At 42.2% G+C, this 26,762-nt stretch overlaps 2 protein-coding genes across 2 annotated transcripts in view; both read right to left on the bottom strand.

The window, feature by feature from the left end:
- Positions 1-6,902: 6,902 nt before the first annotated feature.
- The window catches only part of LOC124119968, a 185,632-nt gene continuing 165,772 nt past the window's right edge, over positions 6,903-26,762 (bottom strand). The window contains exon 11 of the mRNA XM_048391780.1: positions 6,903-7,854. Coding sequence (XP_048247737.1) covers positions 7,052-7,854 — 803 coding nt within the window. The 3' untranslated portion in view covers positions 6,903-7,051. The remainder of the gene's footprint in view (positions 7,855-26,762) is intronic.
- The window catches only part of LOC124119967, a 39,012-nt gene continuing 20,194 nt past the window's right edge, over positions 7,945-26,762 (bottom strand). Inside the window, exons 4-8 of the mRNA XM_048391781.1 lie at positions 20,291-20,680; positions 17,842-18,057; positions 16,409-16,498; positions 15,749-16,114; positions 7,945-8,487 (exon numbers count right to left, since the gene is read on the bottom strand). Coding sequence (XP_048247738.1) covers positions 8,366-8,487; positions 15,749-16,114; positions 16,409-16,498; positions 17,842-18,057; positions 20,291-20,680 — 1,184 coding nt within the window. The 3' untranslated portion in view covers positions 7,945-8,365. The remainder of the gene's footprint in view (positions 8,488-15,748; positions 16,115-16,408; positions 16,499-17,841; positions 18,058-20,290; positions 20,681-26,762) is intronic.

The following is a 26,762-nucleotide window of genomic DNA, read 5'->3' as shown; positions in this document are numbered from 1 at the left end:
GCTCCATGTCCTTATGTTCTGCAGCTTATACCGCCCCAGGTGTTGAGACTGACGGGAATAACAAGGATGTGCACCAGTAGTGGATGTGTATGTTCTGCAGCTGTTATACATCAGGTGCTGAGACTGACAGGGAATAACAAGGATGTGTACTAGTAGTGGATGTGTATGTTCTGCAGCTGTTATACATCAGGTGTGGAGACTGACAGGGAATAACAAGGATGTGCACCAGTAGTGGATGTGTATGTTCTGCAGCTTATACCGCCCCAGGTGTTGAGACTGACAGAAGTAACAAGGATGTGCACCAGTAGTGGATGTGTATGTTCTGCAGCTGTTATACATCAGGTGTTGAGACTGACGGGAATAACAAGGATGTGCACCAGTAGTGGATGTGTATGTTCTGTAGCTGTTATACATCAGGTATTGAGACTGACAGGGAATAACAAGGATGTGCACCAGTAGTGGATGTGTATGTTCTGCAGCTGTTATACATCAGGTGCTGAGACTGACAGGGAATAACAAGGATGTGTACTAGTAGTGGATGTGTATGTTCTGCAGCTGTTATACATCAGGTGTGGAGACTGACAGGGAATAACAAGGATGTGCACCAGTAGTGGATGTGTATGTTCTGCAGCTTATACCGCCCCAGGTGTTGAGACTGACAGAAGTAACAAGGATGTGCACCAGTAGTGGATGTGTATGTTCTGCAGCTGTTATACATCAGGTGTTGAGACTGACGGGAATAACAAGGATGTGCACCAGTAGTGGATGTGTATGTTCTGTAGCTGTTATACATCAGGTATTGAGACTGACAGGGAATAACAAGGATGTGCACCAGTAGTGGATGTGTATGTTCTGCAGCTGTTATACATCAGGTGGTGAGACTGACAGGGAATAACAAGGATGTGCACCAGTAGTGGATGTGTATGTTCTGCAGCTGTTATACATCAGGTGGTGAGACTGACAGGGAATAACAAGGATGTGCACCAGTAGTGGATGTGTATGTTCTGTAGCTGTTATACATCAGGTGTGGAGACTGACAGGGAATAACAAGGATGTGCACCAGTAGTGGATGTGTATGTTCTGCAGCTGTTATACATCAGGTGTTGAGACTGACAGGGAATAACAAGGATGTGCACCAGTAGTGGATGTGTATGTTCTGCAGCTGTTATACATCAGGTGTTGAGACTAACGGGAATAACAAGGATGTGCACCAGTAGTGGATGTGTATGTTCTGCAGCTTATACCGCCCCAGGTGTTGAGACTGACAGAAGTAACAAGGATGTGCACCAGTAGTGGATGTGTATGTTCTGCAGCTGTTATACATCAGGTGTTGAGACTAACGGGAATAACAAGGATGTGCACCAGTAGTGGATGTGTATGTTCTGCAGCTTATACCGCCCCAGGTGTTGAGACTGACAGAAGTAACAAGGATGTGCACCAGTAGTGGATGTGTATGTTCTGCAGCTGTTATACATCAGGTATTGAGACTGACGGGAATAACAAGGATGTGCACCAGTAGTGGATGTGTATGTTCTGCAGCTGTTATACATCAGGTGTTGAGACAGACAGGAGTAACAAGGATGTGCACCAGTAGTGGATGTGTATGTTCTGCAGCTTATACCGCCCCAGGTGTTGAGACTGACGGGAGTAACAAGGATGTGCACCAGTAGTGGATGTGTATGTTCTGCAGCTGTTATACATCAGGTGTTGAGACTAACGGGAATAACAAGGATGTGCACCAGTAGTGGATGTGTATGTTCTGCAGCTGTTATACATCAGGTGTTGAGACTGACGGGAATAACAAGGATGTGCACCAGTAGTGGATGTGTATGTTCTGCAGCTGTTATACATCAGGTGTTGAGACAGACAGGAGTAACAAGGATGTGCACCAGTAGTGGATGTGTATGTTCTGCAGCTTATACCGCCCCAGGTGTTGAGACTGACGGGAGTAACAAGGATGTGCACCAGTAGTGGATGTGTATGTTCTGCAGCTGTTATACATCAGGTGTTGAGACTAACGGGAATAACAAGGATGTGCACCAGTTGTGGATGTGTATGTTCTGTAGCTGTTATACATCGGGTGTTGAGACTGACGGGAATAACAAGGATGTGCACCAGTAGTGGATGTGTATGTTCTGCAGCTGTTATACATCAGGTGTTGAGACTGACGGGAATAACAAGGATGTGCACCAGTAGTGGATGTGTATGTTCTGCAGCTGTTATACATCAGGTGTTGAGACAGACAGGAGTAACAAGGATGTGCACCAGTAATGGATGTGTATGTTCTGCAGCTTATACCGCCCCAGGTGTTGAGACTGACGGGAGTAACAAGGATGTGCACCAGTAGTGGATGTGTATGTTCTGCAGCTGTTATACATCAGGTGTTGAGACTAACGGGAGTAACAAGGATGTGCACCAGTTGTGGATGTGTATGTTCTGTAGCTGTTATACATCGGGTGTTGAGACTGACGGGAATAACAAGGATGTGCACCAGTAGTGGATGTGTATGTTCTGCAGCTGTTATACATCAGGTGTTGAGACTGACGGGAATAACAAGGATGTGCACCAGTAGTGGATGTGTATGTTCTGCAGCTGTTATACATCAGGTGTTGAGACTGACGGCAGTAACAAGGATGTGCACCAGTAGTGGATGTGTATGTTCTGCAGCTGTTATACATCAGGTGTTGAGACTAACGGGAGTAACAAGGATGTGCACCAGTAGTGGATGTGTATGTTCTGCAGCTGTTATACATCAGGTGTTGAGACTAACGGGAATAACAAGGATGTGCACCAGTAGTGGATGTGTATGTTCTGCAGCTGTTATACATCAGGTGTTGAGACTAACGGGAGTAACAAGGATGTGCACCAGTAGTGGATGTGTATGTTCTGCAGCTTATACCGCCCCAGGTGTTGAGACTGACGGGAGTAACAAGGATGTGCACCAGTAGTGGATGTGTATGTTCTGCAGCTGTTATACATCAGGTGTTGAGACTGACGGGAGTAACAAGGATGTGCACCAGTAGTGGATGTGTATGTTCTGCAGCTGTTATACATCAGGTGTTGAGACTAACGGGAGTAACAAGGATGTGCACCAGTAGTGGATGTGTATGTTCTGCAGCTGTTATACATCAGGTGTTGAGACTAACGGGAGTAACAAGGATGTGCACCAGTAGTGGATGTGTATGTTCTGCAGCTGTTATACATCAGGTGTTGAGACTGACGGCAGTAACAAGGATGTGCACCAGTAGTGGATGTGTATGTTCTGCAGCTGTTATACATCAGGTGTTGAGACTAACGGGAGTAACAAGGATGTGCACCAGTAGTGGATGTGTATGTTCTGCAGCTGTTATACATCAGGTGTTGAGACTAACGGGAATAACAAGGATGTGCACCAGTAGTGGATGTGTATGTTCTGCAGCTGTTATACATCAGGTGTTGAGACTAACGGGAGTAACAAGGATGTGCACCAGTAGTGGATGTGTATGTTCTGCAGCTTATACCGCCCCAGGTGTTGAGACTGACGGGAGTAACAAGGATGTGCACCAGTAGTGGATGTGTATGTTCTGCAGCTGTTATACATCAGGTGTTGAGACTGACGGGAGTAACAAGGATGTGCACCAGTAGTGGATGTGTATGTTCTGCAGCTGTTATACATCAGGTGTTGAGACTAACGGGAGTAACAAGGATGTGCACCAGTAGTGGATGTGTATGTTCTGCAGCTGTTATACATCAGGTGTTGAGACTAACGGGAGTAACAAGGATGTGCACCAGTAGTGGATGTGTATGTTCTGCAGCTGTTATACATCAGGTGTTGAGACTAACGGGAGTAACAAGGATGTGCACCAGTAGTGGATGTGTATGTTCTGCAGCTGTTATACATCAGGTGTTGAGATAGCTAGGTACAGACAGGATGTGCAATGCCCAGATGACCACATATGCACTGAGCCCGGCAGCTAGGTACAGACAGGATGTGCAATACCCAGATGACCACATGTGCACTGAGCCCGGCAGCTAGGTACAGACAGGATGTGCAATACCCAGATGACCACATGTGCACTGAGCCCGGCAGCTAGGTACAGACAGGATGTGCAATACCCAGATGACCACATGTGCAGTGAATCCGGCACCTAGGTACAGACAGGATGTGCAATACCCAGATGACCACATATGCAGTGAGCCCGGCAGCTAGGTACAGATAGGATGTGCAATACCCAGATGACCACATGTGCAGTGAATCCGGCAGCTAGGTACAGACAGGATGTGCAATACCCAGATGACCACATGTGCAGTGAATCCGGCAGCTAGGTACAGACAGAATGTGCAATACCTAGATGACCACATGTGCAGTGAATCCGGCACCTAGGTACAGACAGGATGTGCAATACCCAGATGACCACATGTGCACTGAGCCCGGCAGCTAGGTACAGACAGGATGTGCAATACCCAGATGACCACATGTGCAGTGAGTGAGTCCGGCAGCTAGGTACAGACAGGATGTGTAATACCCAGATGACCACATGTGCAGTGAATCCGGCACCTAGGTACAGACAGGATGTGCAATACCCAGATGACCACATGTGCAGTGAATCCGGCACCTAGGTACAGACAGGATGTGTAATACCCAGATGACCACATGTGCACTGAGCCCGGGCTTGTCGTAAGAGGCGACTAACGTGATTGAGTGGTCAGGCTCGCTGACTTGGTTGATGCAATCCCAGACATGATTCTTTACGGACCGCCGTCATAAAGCTGGAATATTGTTGAGTGCGACCTTAAACAACAAACAAACCACCGAGTGGGGCCGAGGACATAGGAACGGAGTTCGTTCTTCTGCCCGCCGCCCAGAGAAATGAAACTTTTCACACTGATGTAACTGGTCATGATCTCAAATGAGTACGAAAATTGGTGTATTTTATTGTTTTACAGACTTCCAGCCCGTGCGTTTCAACTTAGTGCATACTGCGTGCATACTTAGTGCATACTGCGTGCATACTTCGTGCACACTGCGTTCATACTGCGTGCATACTGCGTGAAATGGGGGACACGTTTTCTGAGAAACTACTGAAGTTACATAGATGAAAGTTTGCACGTCTATCTAAGAGATACTTGTGAAGACTGAGTTCGAAAATTGGTTCAACTGATTATTTTTCCCAGAGGAGGTGGCCTTTTGTGGGTATCACTTTCACATATAATAATTGTTTCTGATGACATAAAGCGACCCTAGTACCCTCTCTTCTTCAGTGAGTGAGTGAGTGATTATGGTTTAACGCCGCTGTTAGCAATATTCCAGCAATATCACGGCGGGGGACACCAGAAATGGGCTTCACACATTGTACCCCTGTCAAGTAACGAACCCGGGTCTTCGTAAGGAATTTTTTGTAAGGAAATATTCGTAAAACACCCCAATAATCACCTTGCTCAAATACAACTTTAGAAAAGAGAGGCGGGCGGCGTCACGTGACTAATTCACAAGAAAATATAAATCAAACAACACGATGATGCACATTCAGTTCGCTTATAGTTTAGTGTCTGTCATTTCTTCCCCAAAATACAATACTCAAACCTACTTGAGCTATATTTCCAAAACTGCATAACAGCGTTAGGAATTGGCACTAGTCTGGTAGTCTTTACCAAACTGCCCAATAGTTATGGTATCGTAAGGACTAGTAGAAATTTGACAATTTTAAGGGTTTTGCTATATGCTATCATTATAAGGACTAGTGGAGTAAAACTGTTAGTTTCTATTGCTGCATAACCCTGTAAACATCGCGAAATCCACAGTACATACAGTGTTAAGGATCTAGATCGAATTTGGGGAATGTTGTGTTTTGTCAGTTTGGAGACAAGTTAAAATTAGCATTTCTTATTTATTTTGATGAATAAAAAATTGAGTTCGATGCCCGAGATACTAAATAACGTAATTTGTATAACTGAAACGGCGCGCGTGATCACGTGGCACGTGCTGTTAAGACGATGGCGATAACTGGTAATCGACGTGAAAGTTTAATTGCCACTGTTTTGATTCTCCATCGTACCGTTACAACAGAAATCAAGTGAATCATATTCCTATGATAGCAATAAGTGCATTTGCTAATAGTTTTCACCAAAATTATAATTACAGTAAAATTTGTACAAGGAATAATTCAGAAATAAATGTACCATGGAAATAATGGCGATGACTGATCGGTGAAGGCAGTCAGCGCTAGTTCATGTTATTTTATTTGGTTTCACTGTGTGAAGAAATAAGAACGTTGTTACACTTTTGATACAATGTTACGATTTGGAAACTGCGACTGACCGCCAGGCACCATGAGGGATTAACACACGCTCATGATATAGACGGAAGTGTAAAATCGACAGCGATTTCTTATGATTACGGAAAAGGCTTTGACGCTTTTATTTAAAAAAAATTCAAACAGCAATAATTTGCACATTAAAAGTAACACCATAGAAATAGATGTATATATCTGCCTTTGTTAGACTATATCTACTACAAAGTCCATGTGTTGTATGCTTATGCCATGAAGCCTGCTTTGTGCCGCCCTGTTTTGGCAGAGAAAACAGCCGGTCACTTTGGTGCACGACCTTCACCGCAATGCCGTGACGTCATGGACAGTGTGACGTCACCGCCATTGTACATTTGGCGCCACGTCAGATGGGCGAACCTCGGCTCAGTCTGAGGTCACAGAGTGCAGCGAGACGTAAACAAAGTTTGTCGTGTGTTCCATTTTTAATTATAAACTTGTGACACACAATTTACACAGACTAATTATAGTACGAGATGCTGTGTTCACATAATAATCACACATCATCAATATTTACACTCAGTTAAGTGAGGCAACAATTTTCTTACCTGATCATGCGAAGTTCAAAACACAACAAATGAAAAAAATATCTAAAAATATTTTCAACAAGTTTTATTTCTCCTCAAACACAACAAACATTCTCACCAAATCCGGGAATATATAACACGACGACGTGCACGGCACACCACGTCACTGTCTGTATCAACATGTCCCCCTCCACCGTCTACACAAACACGACACTGACGTCACTGAGCGCCGCGGGACACGAGCAGTTCCAACACCACTCGCTGATGTCCCCAGAATCTCGCCATGTCTGCCGCTGTCTCCCCCGAGATGTTCCTGGCGTCGATGTCCACCACGTGCAGAGACAGCACATACTTCACCGTCTCCACATCTCCTCCCATACATGCGAGGTGAAGGATGTTGTTACCGACCATGTCCACCAGTGACACATCAGCCCCTTCACTCACCAGGAGCTCCACCACGTCTCTGTGTCCCTCCTCTGCTGCCTCCATCACCGGTGTCAAGCTGCTCCCTCCTCTACTGTTGATGTCCACCACGTTCAGAGACAGCACGTACTTCACTGTCTCCATGTCTCCTCCCAGACAGGCGAGGTGAAGTGTGTTGTAACCGCGATCGCTCACCAGTGACACATCAGCCCCTTCACTCACCAGGAGCTCCACCACCTCTCTGTGTCCCTTGTATGCTGCCCACATCACCGGTGTCCAGCTCCTCCCTCCTCTACTGTTGATGTCCACCACGTGCAGAGACAGCACATACTTCACCGTCTCCACATCTCCTCTCATACAGGCACAGTGAAGGGTGTTGCCACCGACCTCGTCCACCAGTGACACATCGGCCCCTTCACTCACAAGGAGCTTCACCACGTCTCTGTGTCCCTTGTATGCTGCCTTCATCACCGGTGTCTGGCTCCACTCTCCTCTACTGTTGATGTCGACTCCCGGTGTAGTCAGGAGCTGCTTCACCTCCTCCAGGTCCCCGGCCCAGCTGGCGTGGTAGAGGTCGCGGTCTGCTTGTGATGGAGTCGCTGTAACACAAAGTAACACTCTGTACACATCCAGACATCTTCGTCATACATCTACTGCGTTCACACCTCGAAGTGTTGATACGAGGCTGAAACACAGAATATGTTGTTTAGAAAACTATATATAGAGGTCTAGCACATAAGCATTATATATATTGGCCACAGACCAGTTATTGCCATTCCACAAATTTGAAGCCTTTTGAAACGTTTACTACAGAACTAGATTTGAAATACGTTTATTATAGCAAAAGTGTAAATATATAGTTTTGTGATTGTCAAATAGATTAAATGACTCTCATAAAAATACAACACAAGTATAGACTGTTGTTCATCTCTCTGGCGTGTCATTACACCTGCTTGTTGAATTGATCTTTATGAAAAAAATGATGATACTATTAGTGCAATTGTTGATTTGTTGATAAATTAATAGGATAAAACATGTATCAAATTGCAGAGACTGTTTATAGGACATTTTCGGAGTAGAATCCCCCTAGCCTTGGCTGACATGATGATCTTACCAAATATCATACAAAGTTGGACAATGATACGATCTACCACATGCTGGGTTCCCCCACCTACCGTGTCGATCAGAATCTTGTCCCTTCACAAGTGGGTTCAAACTCGGATCACTCGAGGCTGAAACAGAATATGGTGGTCAGAAAACTATATATAGCATCGGAAAAGCATAATCAATACTGGCCTCAGATAACTTATTGCCATTCGACAAATATTTTGCCCCTTAAAATGTTCGCTCATGAATGTGTTTGTAGCAAAGGTTTAAATATTAGGTAGGTCTAGTTCAGTGATTGGTAAATGGCTATAAATGATTTGTTTGTTTGTTGTTTACTCAGCAATATTTCAGGTATGTGACAGCGGTCAGTAAATAAACGAGGCTGGACCAGACCATGGAGCGACTGACATCATGAGCATCGTTCCAAGCAATCGGGATGCGATGACATGCATCAACCAAATTTGTAAATGACATAATATAGAGTAACACGGGATTAATAAATATGGACCTGCTCAGAAGCCGATATTCGGCAGCAAATGTCAGTAAAGATTCCCAAATCGGAATAAAAACATTCCCGATCCATGTTAATATATCTATAACTAATTCGTCTAAACGTACAGCTTTGTAGGGGTAAGCAGTATTCCACTGATACCAGGACAACACACAGGAAGAGTTTTAATGCTTTGTTTTATATTATTACACTGATTCTACAATTGTTAAATACAACGTTACAACAAAACAACTGAATTTAAGAAATTAAGAACTTAATAATCCAAAGTTTGAACGAAATAACACTTTGTTCCCAATCCGTCTTAATTTAGAATCCTGGATAAATACCTCGTACAACACACCGAGATTGTTGCCCATCTGCCCCGTGTGTCTTTAATTTTACAACAGAAATAAACTGAAAGTCAAAATTACACGAAGTTTATATTATGAGGTCTGATTGAAAATTAAAAGAACTGATTCTTGATACGAGAAACTTGATAATGTCTTTCTAACAATCACAGTTTCCTGCAACAGTTTGTCAAACAGAATCTGTGGTTGGGTTGTTTTGTGTATAAATGAATTGGTTCAATGAAAACAGGGGTAAGGAATGAATTTGAAACGACATGACAGACTCCTACCATGTTTGAAGATAAGATGTCTAAGTAACACATCAGCAGTTTGGGGAAATCTGATTTGGAATGTTTTAAAAATAATATAGATCTATATGTGTAGAAGCATTCTAAATTGCTGACTATTAAAGCGTTAGTACAATATCTCTACCTTGAGATAATTTCTATTGAAAATCAAGCATATGATAAAATCATTAATCAGATGTATAGTTGCCAGGTGTTTGTTGTCTATGGGAATCAGTGCACACCGTTATAGATTTTGACCAGAACGGACTGGCGCCCACCAGTGTAGTAATAAATTTGTCGTACATTTCAACGTCTGTCTTAATCAGAAGATAATGTTCATTCAGAGACTCTAACTTAATGCTGCATTATGTATACTGAAATTGTTGCAATTAGATCTATTTTCGTCTAAGGCGATACCTCTGCCATGTCTATGAAAACACTGCCATAATTTCAATCGAGAGGTTTCTATTTTCTAAGGACACAAATAATCGTCCTGTTGGCAAGGGAGCATTAGGTATGTAATAAAAATAATTATTTTACGTTTGATGCGGCGTTTACTCAGGGCATAATTTTACATCGTTTGGTGTGTCAGGTTGCAGTGTTTATGGTATTTTTGGTAATTCCTTAAATTCAAATGTCGACATACGTCCTGAAACAGATTGATATTTCAGGTTTGACAATGAAATGATAAAGCAATGCGAAGAGCAACAGGTCTACTTGACTCGGAGCTTGTGCAACACAGTTGTAATTCTATGTCGGGCAAACTTTCCTATGTAGCACTGTCATAATTTACATGTACCGAGCGATGGCGGTATTACAATCATCTCAGATCAGCTTACTATCTGAGGCCGAAACTGCAGCCGACACAACAGTACTTCATGTGTTAGACGGTGTTTGGTTTGATAAAGAACAAGGGTACAAACATGTGACAAAATAAGGTGACAAAGAGTGATAAAATCGAACAAGCCTGTTGGTTAAAACGCCATTTATAAATGTTTACATCCAGACGTTTGTTTCTCCCCGGTGACAGGCTAAACAACTGTCTTGGTGTAAACACTGTGTGAAGCAAGCACCTGATTCCTACAACATTCATTCTGCTGTACATCAATATTGCTATATTTACAATTTCTGTTTCATCTAATTTCCTAAACGTAGAAACTGATGACTTACCCACCGATTACGTCCTAACACAAGTGACACACCTCACTGCCGGTCATGAAATGCCTTGACCGGCGACACTACGGCCGCCAAGGTGCGACCTATGACGTCATTGTGACGTGTCTGGCTAGGAGCATGGCATAGTTTGGCGCTCGACTGTTTGTACAGATCAAGCGCTAGTTGACCTAGGCCCAAACCTTACACCAGCCAAACCAGCCGCCACTTTAAGATAGATTTAATAATGACGACATTGAATCCTTAAACTTACATATCACAGGGAATGAAAATTAAGTGAACATGAATAATATTCTTAATTGTATTGTGTAAACATTACAGGAGCGTCGATCATTGGCTGACAGCTAAATAATATGTAAACTGGCCTCATTTTGATTCAAATTGCTGGCTACGATCTACATTAAGCCTACTGCATTGGTTTACCAAATTTACCACTGTGCATCTTTATTTTAGTAAATAATAATGTGATTAAATGACGCCTTTCGTAAAGAGAATACCTACGCTTAGATTATATTCACAAGGGTTATTTGTTATTCATAATAGCAATAGCTATACTTTATAGGAACATTGGTGTGAAAAATATTGAATTCATTTTGTGTAAAGAAATAATAACGTGGACATTAATTGAGGAAGATGAAGTAAATCATGGTCTGACTTTATAGTGAGTGAGTGAGTGAGTGAGTGAGTGAGTGAGTGAGTGAGTTCAATCTGAACGCGAGTGGGAGTGCGTGCGCGAGTGGGAGAATTCAATCTGAGGCCGTATCGGAAATATATAAGCCACATAACGGCGAGGGAGAATGCTGTTTGGTTTTGAGGATACAAATACGTGGTTATGAAGATTTGTTATAGAGGCGAAATGTTACATCAACGCTGTACTTCATTGTGGTGGTTATGTTAAAGAAAAGTCGGATATGTTGACCTGACACAATGTTATTTTTGTGTTACATTGTTTTTGGTGTACATGGCGGGAGAGGCGTGGTCAGTACTGGCCAATCACAAATCAACTTCCAGGTAACGAGGCGGAGTTTCATAAATGTGCAGCTATACAGATATATTTGCACACTTCGTCTCTATCTACTCACTGTCAACACTGGAGTGGGTCAATGTACATGCCACCTCTATCAACTCACTGTCATAACTGGAGTGAGTCAATGTACATGTCACCTCTATCTACTCACTGTCAGCACTGGAGTGAGTCAATGTACATGTCATCTCTATCCACTCACTGTCAACACTGGAATGTCATCTCTATCTACTCACTGTCAACACTGGAGTGAGTCTATGTACATGTCACCTCTATCTACTCACTGTCAACACTGGAGTGAGTCAAGGTACATGTCACCTCTATCCACTCACTGTTAACACTGGATTGAGTCTATGTACATGTCACCTCTATCTACTCACTGTCAACACTGGAGTGAGTCAATGTACATGTCACCTCTATCCACTCACTGTTAACACTGGATTGAGTCTATGTACATGTCCCCTCTATCCACTCACTGTCATAACTGGAGTGTGTCAATGAACATGTCATCTCTATCTACTCACTGTCAACACTGGAGTGAGTCTATGTACATGTCACCTCTATCTACTCACTGTCAACACTGGAGTGAGTCAATGAACATGTTACCCCTGTCTACTCACTCTCAACACTAGAGTGAGTCAATGTACATGCCACCTCTATCCACTCGCTGTCATAACTGGAGTGTGCCAATGAACATGTCACCTATTTCTACTCACTGTCAACACTGGAGTGAGTCTATGTACATGTCACCTCTATCTACTCACTGTCAACACTGGAGTGAGTCTATGTACATGTCACCTCTATCTACTCACTGTCAACACTGGAGTGAGTCTATGTACATGTCACCTCTATCTACTCACTGTCAACACTGGAGTGAGTCAATGAACATGTTACCCCTGTCTACTCACTGTCAACACTAGAGTGAGTCAATGTACATGCCACCTCTATCCACTCACTGTCAACACTAGAGTGAGTTTATGTACATGTCACCTCTATCTTCTCACTGTCAACACTGGAGTGAGTCTATGTACATGTCACCTCTATCTACTCACTGTCAACACTGGAGTGAGTCTATGTACATGTCACCTCTATCTACTCACTGTCAACACTGGAGTGAGTCAAGGTACATGTCACCTCTATCCACTCACTGTCATAACTGGAATGTGTGAATGTATATGTCGCCTCTATCTACTTACTGTCAGCACTGGGGTGAGTCTATGTACATGGCACCTCTATCTACTCACTGTCAACACTGAAGTGAGTCTATGTACATGTCACCTCTATCCACTCACTGTCAACACTGAAGTGAGTCAATGTACATGTCAAGTATATCTACTCACTGTCATCAATGGAGTGAGTGAATGCAAATGTCAACTCTATCTACTCACTGTCAACACGTGAGTGAGTCAAGGTACATGCCACCTCTATCCACTCACTGTCATAACTGGAGTGTGTCTATGTACATGTCACCTCTATCTACTCACTGTCAGCACTGGGGTAAGTCAATGTACATGTCATCTCTAACTACTCATTGTCAACACTGGAGTGAGTCTATGTACATGTCACCTCTATCCACTCACTGTCAACACTAGAGTGAGTCTATGTACGTGTCAAGTATATCTACTCACTGTCATCAATGGAGTGAGTGAATGCAAATGTCAACTCTATCTACTCACTGTCAACACTGGAGTGAGTCAAGGTACATGCCACCTCTATCCACTCACTGTCATAACTGGAGTGTGTCAATGTACATGTCACCTCTATCTACTCACTGTCAGCACTGGGGTGAGTCAATGTACATGTCGCCTCTATCTACTCATTGTCAGCACTGGGGTGAGTCTATGTACATGTCACCTCTATCCACTCACTGTCAACACTGAAGTGAGTCAATGTACATGTCAAGTATATCTACTCACTGTCAACACTAGAGTGAGTCTATGTACGTGTCAAGTATATCTACTCACTGTCAACAATGGAGTGAGTGAATGCAAATGTCAACTCTATCCACTCACTGTCAACACTGAAGTGAGTGTATGTACATGTCACCTCTATCCACTCACTGTCAACACTGAAGTGAGTCAATGTACATGTCAAGTATATCTACTCACTGTCAACACTAGAGTGAGTCTATGTACGTGTCAAGTATATCTCCTCACTGTCAACACTGGAGTGAGTGAATGCAAATGTCAAGTCCATCTACTCTCTGTCAACACTGGAGTGATGGCTGTAACGTTTGATAATGTTCAACTAACTGAGCGGGTTTGATACCCGAACACGCTTGTCTCATCTATCAACTAAGTTATTACCGAAAAAAATGAACATGTAGTTCAGTTAAGTCATTTAAATAATTGGACGTTTTAAGTTCAGTACATATCAAACCACAAAATTTCATTTCAAATAAAATTTAATATCCACGTTCTCCTCCAAAAGTGGTCCTTGCAAAACTGAAGGGTCAATGCATATCCGATGGAGGTGCCACATGCAAGTGGGATTCCTTCGTTGTCTGTGGTTCCAGATTGGACTGAGCATGCCCGTCTGGTAGGTGGGACCGATCTTTGTTTTCACACAGGTTGTGTAGTGCGACAGCTGCAGCCACAAGGATCAACCGTCTTGAGGACTCGCCTCCATCCCCTTGGACCACCTGAATCCGTTCGCATTCGTCATGCGGGCACTGCTTAGACGGTAGTTGCAGTATGATCGTTCTGCTGTAAACTGTCCTCTATTGGTAAGTGGTTACAGGAGCCAGGAGGACAATAGGTAGGCTTTGAGTCGTATTTATCATCACACACAGTACCACTCGTTTCTGTTCACAAAGTCAGCATGACAATCATTTAGAGCAATAATGGGAACATTTGTAGCATATATTGCTTCTGCACAGTTCGAAAAGTTCCATTTGTCTTTGTAACCATCTGTTGCCACCTTCAAGGCTTCACCACATGGACCATCCTCTGATATATGTCGTCGCACACACTGTTGACCTGGCTATTCCAAACAAGTTACCAATAGTTCGGCCAAGAAGTACACACCTACAGCAATGCCATGTTCAGGGGTCAATGACTCTCTAACGTCTGAAGACCGCCTCCGTGGTCTTGTGGTAGAGCGTCCGCCCGGAGAGCGGAAGGTCCAGGGTTCAATCCCGGGCCGCGTCATACAAAAAGACGTTAAAAGATTGTACTTGTTGTTACCCTGTCTGGCGCTCGGCATTAAGGGGCTAAAACAAGGACTGGTCGGCTCGGAGTCAGTATACTGTGTCTGAGTGGGGTATTCATGTTAAACTGCGGCATGGTATCTCAGTGAGCTAGCACTATAAATCGGCATCAGTCCGGACTAGTACAAGCAGCCACACACACACATACACGTGCATGCACGTCGCTATATAAGTGCAATAATCTTGGACGCGACGTTAAACCCAATTTCACCTCACCTCACCTCTAACGTCTGATGAACGGTGCTAATGTGGCTCAAATTGTAGGCAGATCATTTTAAAAAACGCTTTTAAATGTTTTTAAAACAATATCGCTCCACCAGATTTTGCATTTTTCCTTCATCAAAATTAATCTTTCTTGTAGAAAAGACGAGTTTCTCGCCAAAGCAAACGCCTGTATCAAACAGCGCCTTCTCCTTCTCCAAGCACTAAATCTTAACCCCTCCACTGACTCAAATGAAGTCAATTGATTGATATTATAATGACTACCCTAAACAGTAAACCAGTGTATATAAACACAACCACTTTTCACCCTTTGTCCACGTGGATATTTTTACCCTGGGGGTATTCTTCCCCAAGTAGCAAAGCGAGTGTATATAAATATGCTTGAAACATCATAATCCAGACAACATGGCAGTATATAGTGGGACAAATATACATATGTGGGCACTTCCATGTAAATTGCAAAGGTATTACGACTTTGATTACGTTTACTTTATATTACATTACTTATAAACAATATATACTGTAATTTGATTTGAGAGGTGTCTGGTATGGGGACATACTGCTGGTTCACTGCTGGTGAGAATCAAATCATGTAGATTACAGAAATACTGTCTATGAAGATGTACCAATATTACCTGATGTCTGTGCTGCCTGCTCCGCAAACTCACTCAACTCCCGCACCTCCACCTCCATCACGATATCTTCAATTGATGGGTCCAGCTCCTGCAGGAAGTGTAGGATGTCCTCCTTGATGTCTGCATGCTGAACAATCATACCCATTGCATCTTCCATGGACTCATGTTCAAAACAAAACACCATACATTCCCACCGAACACGTACCAGTGAATCAGGAAACAGTTCATTCAGTAGAGTCTTTACAGTTTCAATGTCAATATCGGTCGGTTGAGGAATATTTTCATGTTTGGCCTTCCAGCATGATTCACAAACAGCTTTTCCAGAGGGGAGATTGATGATAATCGTACTGTTAACTGTTCTGTTATCTCAAAAAAAGAAGAAAAACAAACACATTCATAGGCTTAAATGACACCATAAGTAAACTATTATCACAGCTACCTTCACCTTCTAGCATACATCTGCCCAGCATGTATCAAACACTCACATCACAATGAAATCCCTGGCATTCCTCAGAATATCTCCACTTTAGGATTGGAACAAGCGACACAGAATGAAGGTCATACATTTCTACTTGATAACTATATATCCGAAACCGTCCATGAAAGATATGAAAGTCCATGATTGATTTACTGAAAAGGCATAGACATGTTCAGTCATACCTTGATGAAGTTCTTTTGTACGAATTTCCCCGGCTGAAATGGATGTTTCTGCCCTGCTGTTGCCACTCATTCCAGTTTTCGTTACACTACCTACGAAATAAAGCAAAGGTAAGACACAGTTTACAGATCTTATTTGTAAATATCCAAGTTTGACAGATTCTACAGTTTCATTCATGACCAAATACTAGGATTACATTCACTCTGGTAGTCATTTGGAAGTATGTGAATACGTCACACTGAAAGGTGTGGAGAAACTTGGGTGAAGGTAACTTGTCTGGTCATCCAGTATATAGGAGATGGCTGCCCACATCATCACAATACCAACACCAAATCTGTCCACTTCCTGTATGCAGTTTCGTGCATAACGTTCCTCGCGACGCCTGTAAACACGATTTATACCATCCTCACGGGAAAGCATAAAACGTGACTCGTCACAGCCGACGATGCAGATCCATCAAAAAGGTTCATCACTCTCTGGGCTAATACCCTACGGAATCCTTGTATTGCCGTAGTTGCAGAGGTGGCCGTGGTTGTTTTTCCACGTTCGTGGCATAGCCGTATAAATCTGTCCTGTGCTCCAGTAGTGATACGTGGTCAACCGGATCAGGGAAGGTCACATGTTGACCCGTGTGTCTGATAACATTTCCACTGTCTTGTAATTGTGCTACGTGAAAAAAACCTGGCTACAGGTAAAGATGATTCACCTGTTTGCAGTTGGCCGATGGCGTTGTTGCGTGGGGCTTCTGTCAGTCATGGCCCTTTCGCTGTTCACTTGCTGTTTGATTGTGATAGCATAACAATGAAATCCAAACGTTTTCATAGACAAACAAGTACATGCCATGTTGGTGTGTTTTGGCGCCAAGCTCTCAAGCCATTGTGTTTTTGCGATTTTTCAATCTTTCCACACAAATCAATCCCGATCTAAGCAGAAATTACCAATTCAAATGTTACATTAAGTTTGTATGGATATCAGAAACACTCTGTCAGATTGTTATGATTTAACTACTTTTGCGTTTCATTTTTGGCAGAGCATATATCAGCTCTATCTACTCACTGGCAACACCGGAGTTAGCCAATGCATGTCACCTTTATTCCCGTCCTGTCAACGCTAAACTTGGTCAACAAAGATGTCAAGACAGTTACGTAAGCCATGATTTGAGATCAGTTACTGGTAGTTCTGATCCCTTGATCCATTATTTATTCTTATTTATGTGTGGCATTTTGTAAAAAAAAATATAAACTGTGTGTTTCATTATAATTGTTAATTGTTCAATTGTCCATTGTTCGTTTGTGGTTATTTACTAATTTCACATTTCTGTGTCCCTTGATTTCTGTGTTAACCTCTGTGTTTCAAGTTGGCGTTCACCTAATGCAATCGCATGTACAACCATCTAATTAACAATCTAGACAAACAAGAACGAACTGCTTTATACCAGTTGTGAGATGAGAAGCGTTCTCGTCCATCTGGTCATATGGGTGAGAGGCGTCCTCGTCCTTCTTGACATATGGATGAGAGGCGTCCTCGTCCTCCTGGGCATGTGGGACGTCACCATGCCTCTCCTGGGGATGGAAGTGTGGTGAGTCCACATCATCCTCATGTTTGGAGCAGAACAGAACGTCTTGATCCGTCGTCCCTCTGGGCAACGTTTCTGTGAACAAATGATGAAAAGAAACCATCTATCATGGCACTGAAGATGAGATGTATTCTGCGTGCCACTGACAACACAATCCAAGGACAGGGCAAGGACGTTTACTTGGATCCCAGCCGACTTTGAGATATTTGGAAACAAAGAAGCTGCATCATGGGTCAACTTAAGCACAGTAACCTCCAACCTCAGCCACGGCAAGACAAAGTCAGATACATTATCCTGCGTGAAACCAACCCATCAGTGTGCATCGTTATATCACTTCTTTTGTCATGCTGCACAGGTGTTCATCCGCACTCAGGACCAGAACATCAAGAACTAAAGATAATGCGTTTAAATGTTCACACACTTGATGGCACACTGAAACAGATGATGTTACAGAAACTGAAACATGGCTACACGCTAGAAATCAAAACGTGGATGTTTCTATTCCCGGATTTCAGCTACCCTTTAGACTCCAGGGTATTAGGTCCTATATAGACCATTGCCCAACTTCGTCATTCCGCAATAGTATCCTCCGAAACAGCTTCATTATTATTATAAAAGTAAATATATGTTACTCGCAAGCACATACTGATGGTTTTAACTTTGCCATAAATAATATTGAACTCGATAAATTATTCTCTAGTGATAATGTTAATACTATTGCAGTTGATGTCACGAAATGTATCATGAATGCATACGATCGGCTTATAGCTAACAAAATGGTTACAATTTAACCTTCTGGTCAACTTTGGGTAAACAATGAGAAATAGTATTCGCCTGCATAAAATCGCAAAGAGAAAACATCACTCATCTGATAACGTAAAATTTAAACCCATGATAAAGATATTTGTATCTGCTGTATTACATCTGCTGAGAAAACAAAAATGACAAAATACATTCCATAGAAGCAGAGTCGATTGTACGACTGACTATTTCGTGAGCATTTTTTATGAATCATTATCAAATGGTGATCATACTAGGTGTCATATGGGACAAATCAAAATAGGGAATCGGACATCATCGGTAGAAAGAGCATGCTCGATTGTACCTCAAAAGCTGTGATATGTGGACACTAAAAGCTTGAGCAACAGGACTATTGCTCGACATGAAGGGAAATTTGACGATTGGAAAGTTGAAGTCATCCCTCTTGTCATACAGTCCCGGGAGAGCATTGTTGTCACTCTGAATCTTTTTGCAAACATTTGAACGGATGAAGCAGACTGGCCTCTTTCTAGTTCAGGTGGGTAAGCTAATGTGAAATAGACAATACAATGATTAAAAACTCGAGTTACACCAACGGATGGTAAAAACTATATAAAAACACGGACTGGTCATTCCAATTTCACACGGTTATATTCAAGGGCAAATTGTACGATGAGACCAAAGAAATAACTTTATGTTTTAAATGATTTGAATGTTATTTGGAAAACCAATTCCAAAACTTTGTTATTATTTCTGATCTAAAGACTGTTATGACAGGAGTACCACAGGGTTCAGTCTTAGGGCCTTCACTTAAGGATTGCAATTGTATTTGTTGACGCTTATCAGCTGATGAAGACAGTAATTCCAGGATGTGTGTAGCTGTGAATGGTTATGTGTGGCTGTTTGTACTAGTCCAGACTAATGCCAAATTTCAGTGCTTTCCCACGGAGATACCATGCCGAAGTTTAACATGAATACCCCAGCATACTGATTCCTGGCACACCAGCCCTTGTGTTATCCCCTAACTGACGCGCTAGGCAGGGTAACAACAAGTACATGTGTCAAAGTCTTTGATATGAGGGGGGATCAATCCATCGACCTTCCGCTCTCCGGGCAGATGCTCTATCCACTACACCATGACATATTAGGAATAAACACTATGTATTTAGCTTGCTTAGGCTCGCGAAATACAATGTGCATTCTAAATACAGGATATTTACCACCTCAAACACACTCGCGTGATCACTTCATGATATTTGGTCCAATTGAGTGAAAAATAAACAGTGATTAAACATAATATCCTGACATCATACAATGTTTCCAATTTAAGGGCAAGTGATTTGCAGATTACTCGTTTCGTGCTTGATACTTAATTGAGTTGAAATAAGCCTGGATCAATACACACAACTTACATACACAAACAGACCAGCGTTTGACGACATAAAACAGCATCCATGTACACAAGTTGAATACAATAGTCTATTCTTACACATATATCAGTACAAAGACAAACATGATACACTCCAAGTATACAAGTACAATACAATACCTTGGTCTTTACTCACTGCTGACGCATCTACCTTCTTTATGACTGACTCCATCTCGATATCTGTCACTTGTGCATGGATTTCATGAAGAAACTTCAAAATTATATCTTTAATATGTTCATATCCTGTCATCATCTCCCAGGCTGTATCCTCTGTATCGTGTCCGAAGACAAACATCCACTGGTCGATCTGTATGCTGGTCAGGCGTCCATGAGTTGCAAACTGCTCCTTCAACGCAGGTAACTGTTGTCGGAATTTGTGATGGTTGATATAGGGGGAGTATTTGTCAGGTATAAGTGTACAGATCCAGGTTATTTCATGACACCACGAGGAGGTGTCATGGAAAGTAACCCTCAGCACACGTGCTCCCTTTCTTGCCAAGTAAAGCGTAACTGTGAAAACACATTAAGAAGAAAAAGTCAGTTAAACTTTCAGGATGTATATTATAAATATTAGCGGTGTATTAGTGATGTAAAGATTACGTTATTGAAAATAACAACATGATATTTGGTTATTTGTGTATCAAAACTAAATCATTGACAAAACCCAGACATGGTAACAAAAGACGGAGCGACACTCCCGAACGAAGGGGTGGTGTCACAACTCCATTAATAATGTCAATATCAGGTGTGACCACCATTTGCGTTGATAAATGCGAGGCAGCGATTGTGCATTGAAGACACCTGATGATTAAATACACCCTGAGAGATGTTCTTCTAAATGTCAACCAAAAGATTTGGCTAACTGAGTTATCGTTAATGCTGGTTCTGATCTGGTCTATCTCATCCCCACCGGATGTTGTGCCCCTCAACTTACTGCATACGGATCTGCAATAATTGGAATTGTCCAAGCTGTGAATGTTCCAGTTTGGTATAAATTCCTTAGATGCATCGACCGAATACGGTTGTCTTGTTGACGTGACGTCACACATGGACAAGCGGTCCGTGAGTAGTATACCAGGCTCATTCAGGACCGGACCTAGCAAATCCCCATGTGACGTCACAGGTCATGGGTCAACCGGAAGTGACGTCATAACCGGAAGTGACGTAGCATGAGGATTATGGGTAATAATGAAGACAGGAAATGACGTCATAACCGGAAGTGTATTCTGGGAATGAAGATGGAAGTGACGTCATAGCATTTCCGATTTAGTGTGTCTGACGGTTTGGTGAGAATGAAGTGATAAAATGGCGTCTCGTGTAAGAAATGACGTCTGTTGGTCAGATGTGTGTGAGACGGGAAAATGGCGGACATGGGTATCGAGAAAGTCGTTTAGTAATAGAGACGGACGTCTTACATGTTAAAAAATAATGACAGTCTCGCTTCATAATGGACGGACATGTATGTTGTATACCCCTAATAATAGTTTGATCACAAAAAATGGGCTTCGAGAGAGTTTCGTAGTAATAGAGACAGATGTCATACATGTTTAAAAAATGGCAGTCTCGACACATATAGTCGGACGTGTATATGCTAGTTTGATCATCGTGTATAAATTAACGAATGTATGTATAAAGATGGATGTATTTGTGTGGCTGTATTTGTGACGTTTATTAAATCGAACAATGTCTTTGCTAAATACATAATGTAATGGCGTGTTTCTTACATGCAAAATACATCGCATACAGGATGATCAAGACGAATCATCATGTTTTCAAGTTTTCTTTCGTTTTATTTGGTTGGTCCTTATAAGGACCTTTGAATGGAAGCGTATACCGGAGTTATACGTTTCTAAATACCATCTTCATATACGAGCAGTTAGGTGAATATCGCCTGTGTTCTGTGACGGGACTATCCGTACTTTTCCAACGATACAATTTAACACCGCAATGAAAGCACTGTACCCGATCGTTAGTTCCGGTGTAGAAGAATCCACTCATTGCCAGATCCAGGGGAGTTTGTTTCATCTGTATAGGCCATCGAAAAAATGTATCAAACCGATCTTGCATATACTTCATATTGGGTCTTGCAGGTATATCCAAAGGGTCAGTGTGGAAAAATAGATTGCAGTCACAGGAATCAAGGCCCGAGTCGTAATTGCTATCCGTATTAGACATCCTTTCAGCGCTGCAGTCAAACTAGGAATGAAGTTTTTAGCCAAAGCGTGGCAATAGAATACGTCAGCTACGTTTTAACCAATCAGCGATCAGCTAAGCTGCTGACGGGTCACTGTAGTCGACCCCTTGGAGCAGTTAATCCTTAACACTACTCAGGGATTAATGGCGAACGACCACCCCGCTATCTAACGGTAATGAAATGAAGATTTTAGCCAAGGCGCGGCAATAGAATACGTCAGCTACGTTTTAACCAATCAGCGATCAGCTAACCTGCTGACGGGTCACTGAAGTCGGACCCTTGGAGCAGTTAACCCTTAATACTACTCAGGGATTAATGGCGAACGGCCATCCCGCTATCTAACGGTCAACAAATCGGACATGTTATCTTAACACTGGTGTGAAATACTCAGTAAGGAGTTGAAATAAAACAAACACGCTCTTCCAAGGGAGCATAATCCCGCATCGGGGGTCCGTCCCAGTATCTTATCGTCATCGGATTAAGATACCTGGAGTACATCCCCGCTTTCAAAGTCTTAAGCCGATTAATAATCGCAATCCCACATCGGGTCCTTCCCAGCTTGCTTCTATACATTAAAGATACGCAAATCACATGCACGCTTTTAAACAAAGGTCTAGTAATCTTAAGACGAGTAATACTCATAGTATACTGACCATACCGGACAGACACAAAAGATAATAAAATTAATCCGAAAAGACCTTGGTGTTCTGCTAATCAACAACCGCGATAATATACAAAACGCTATCCAGTGGCGAATTCTTATCAACACTTTATGGGGACTTTGAAGAAGCCAATATGTGTGAATAACACATTTTAATAAAGCGTACTGCTGTATAAATAGGTACAATCCAGTTCTACAGTCATTCGTGCTTCATACATTAGTCAGAACTTCGTGAATACTCGGACAACTTTGCAAAGAACGGCCATTTAGGAAAAAAAGTTGCTATCTGTTCGGACTTCATCAATAGGTAAGTACTGTTTTCGTTGTATATTACATTGTCGTATGCCTTGTGTGTCATTTGTTCATTATTATCAAAATAACAAATAATATATTAAGTTCAACGCTTTTTATTCCAATACCAAGATGTTACAATAGCATCATTCACTGTACAATCGTCATGAAAACGTTTAAGAACAGTATTCATACTGTTATGTCTACATCTATAATACAAATAATACAGACAAAATAATCCACACGTGGTGCTGGTGTAACACTGGAATCGCCTATTAGAATACCTATACATTTTATAGGCATACAAATCCTTGAACATGTTTAACTCTTCGTAAAGGTGAGCATTATCTAAGGAAAAGGAATCGAAACATTCAACAACACCAGCTCTTGGTATGTAAAAGCCAGCCAATGTAATCCGCCATGACTGCTGTCGGCTGTGTTCACTATGTAAGCGGCTGGTAGTTGGTCTTGTAGATGTGTTTCTAGCAAGTAATCCCTAGGTAGCGTGCCCTTATACACCTTGTTAAGAACCATGTCATTCTTCACAAACTCGTTGATATCAGATGTATATAAAATAGCTATGTCATTATAACGTTCCTGAATGAATCTATTTCTATGACATTATCGTATTCTTGATAACATACTAAAGTCAGTGGCTGCGCTAAGGGTTCAGAAAAAAATATCTCAATTCCAACCTTTCCACTGTGTTTCAAATAACTATGACCTTCGTCGGCTCCCAAATCGTGAGAAAAGTCTATAACATACAGCGCAAATCCACCTTTAAACTGCTCTGGTGTTATGCTGTGTCCTGCATTTCTCCACAACCCACCCGAGTTACGGAATAGTTCCAAGTAGGTTTCGTAAAGTCTGCTGCTGTCAGCGCCGTAGTTCACCTCTAGTGTTTTGCCGTGAACATGCTGACCGTTTAGTTTCACTTTCAATGAAGTCAGATTAAAATTGTCAAAATTATACGGGTTCTTGCTAGCTGTACCGGCGAATGCGCTGTTTTCTACGAGTCCAATCACTATTCGCTTCGGCAAATCACCAGCTACTAAATGCTCGCTGTGGTAATCTCTAACACCGGCCGATATGTCGTGCGCTGTTGTCTTAACGCGGCTAATCGGGTATTTAACGGTAGTGGCTTTCTGCAGTGTCTTTATATGTAATTCGCGAATTTCTGGTGATATTTCAACTTGTCTGACGTAAAATTCGGCCCGTGATATTTTTCCTCTATAGGCTCGACCATCCTCCGGGTGCTTTAACCAAAACGCATTCGAACTCCGCACAAGCTCTAATTTTATGGGGACGCCATCTATCAAATATCTTGGTTGTAAAAATATATTGCAGTGGAGCCGCCCTACTAATTCCACTTCATTTGTAGGTACTGTTAGATGCACTCGTTGTTTCATGCCAGAGTTACATCTCTCCTGTGTCATGTTCACATCGTTCATTTTATTAGCTGTGTCGGTATACCACCCTTCGCATTTCATGAAACTACCCATTGATTCTTTATTGTAAGAGAGTAAATTTTCAATGTAGGATCTGTACGGATAGGTTCCTAGAGACGGCGTTATTTTAACTTGGTTTTGACCCATGTGAACTCTTACTTCGCGGAATAAACTGTGTAAAATATTGATCACGGGCCCGACGCAGTCTGGGGGTGATGCGTTATTGGATCCATGGGCTCTTTCGTGTGTATCCGAACCGTCAGATATTAGTTATTTTAAAGGTCACTCGTAAATAACATTGCGCTAAATCTATGTAACTGTTCACAGGGTTTTGTATATCGAATCGGATGGGGCCATCACCTACAACGGTTGTGGTAGGACTGTATCGTACCCACTGACTGGCTGTCATGGACGTGACGACTCCCGGCACAGAAAATAAATCTAATTCCGACTTGGTACATTCGTAGGCCTCTGAACGGATCATAGTCTTTTTCTCTTGGTCTTTCGTTTTCTCTTTAATGGAGTAGGTTGTATTGCTCTCTCGGCAGTTTGAACACTTTCTGACAAAAATTCCCCTGCTCGCCTTTTTAAACTTCTTTTTGGGCTAACACCATCTTCTACTACATCCTGGATCACGTGAGATAATTTTCTAGCTCCTGTTTTCAGAGCATGTCTACCTATCGATTTCAGCATGGGAAGGGCCACTCTCCCCAATGCTCCTAAAATATTACCCAAACCACCCCCTCCTTGGTAGTATCGGCCTCTATACACGGGTATGTCCCCACCTATCTGCATTCGAGAGCGCCTTCGTCTACGATGTTGACGTAACATTATGCTCGTTTCTTTTTAAAATGTAGTATCACCACCGATCTACCGCTTTGAAATGATACGGGTTCACCTGCGTCATCTCTTATATGTATTGTAATATTCCGAATATTATCGTAGCGTAAAGGAACGTATTGCACAGGATTGTAATCCTAACAGACGCGCTAATACAGGATGTAATGTAATAAGCACTCCATAAAGTCTAACATGTTTAAATTTGTCTACATCGATGTTTGGGATGGGTGGAAATTCAAAATTCACTGTGTTATTTTTAATGACCAGAAACTCCCATTCGGCCGGGTAGTGATAAAAGTCTGTCGAACTACTAGAATTTAATAATTGTAGATCTGTTGCAATGGCTTTCTGAAGAGAGCGATTCACGGTAGCAACCAACTGACTACCCGTGTAGTGCCCTTCATCAATGTCTGTCACCGTGGAATGCGAGAGAGTTTCATCTTCGCTGTCTTTTCTACCGGCCACAATTTTGGACATACATTTACCTACAAAAGTAACTTGTAAGGAATTGAAAGGGTGTCTCACGTTTTGCCATGTAACGGGAATTTGAACTTGACTTACACCAACTTCCCATTCGTTTCTGTTGAACTGTAAGGGATAGGGTAGATCAGTTGTATATCTGTTGGCTTTATTGCTGGGTCTATTGTCCATGGAAGCTTGGCTGGGTAGTGTTACGTAAAATTCGTTATGACTAGACCCCATCGTGACTGTCGGTACTGCCTGAATCAGAACTAGCAACGTGGCTTGGAACAGGGGTGATGGTGGGATTAGGTAATAAATAACCCAAACAGCTCGACAGGAGAGCTATCCACAGCTGTTGCTTGGGAGAATCCTTTTCGTCTTTGAAGAACATAAGATTAACTAAGCAGCTTATAAGTACCGTAAATATTGCAATAATCTGTACAGCAAATACCACCGCACTCTTGCGTACGGTTGATCCCCAACAGTTCCAATTATTAGACATCTATTATGTTATTTTCCGGTAACCACTGATTAAATATCTTAGGGTATCCTTTTCCAAGAACCGTATGTTTCGGCCACACCCGTTTCAGGATTAATTCTCCTCGACAGTATTTTATCTATCTCGTAAATGTCCGGTTGTTGTACTGGTTGTAACTCATGACGGTAAAACGTACCATCTAATGAGTTTCCTGCATA

The sequence above is a fragment of the Haliotis rufescens genome, unplaced genomic scaffold, assembly GCF_023055435.1.
Source record: "Haliotis rufescens isolate VD_foot unplaced genomic scaffold, xgHalRufe1.0.p SCAF_98, whole genome shotgun sequence".
Lineage (NCBI taxonomy): Eukaryota > Metazoa > Mollusca > Gastropoda > Lepetellida > Haliotidae > Haliotis > Haliotis rufescens.
Note: the sequence above shows the minus strand (reverse complement) of the source record. Positions and strands in the feature narration are given on the sequence as shown.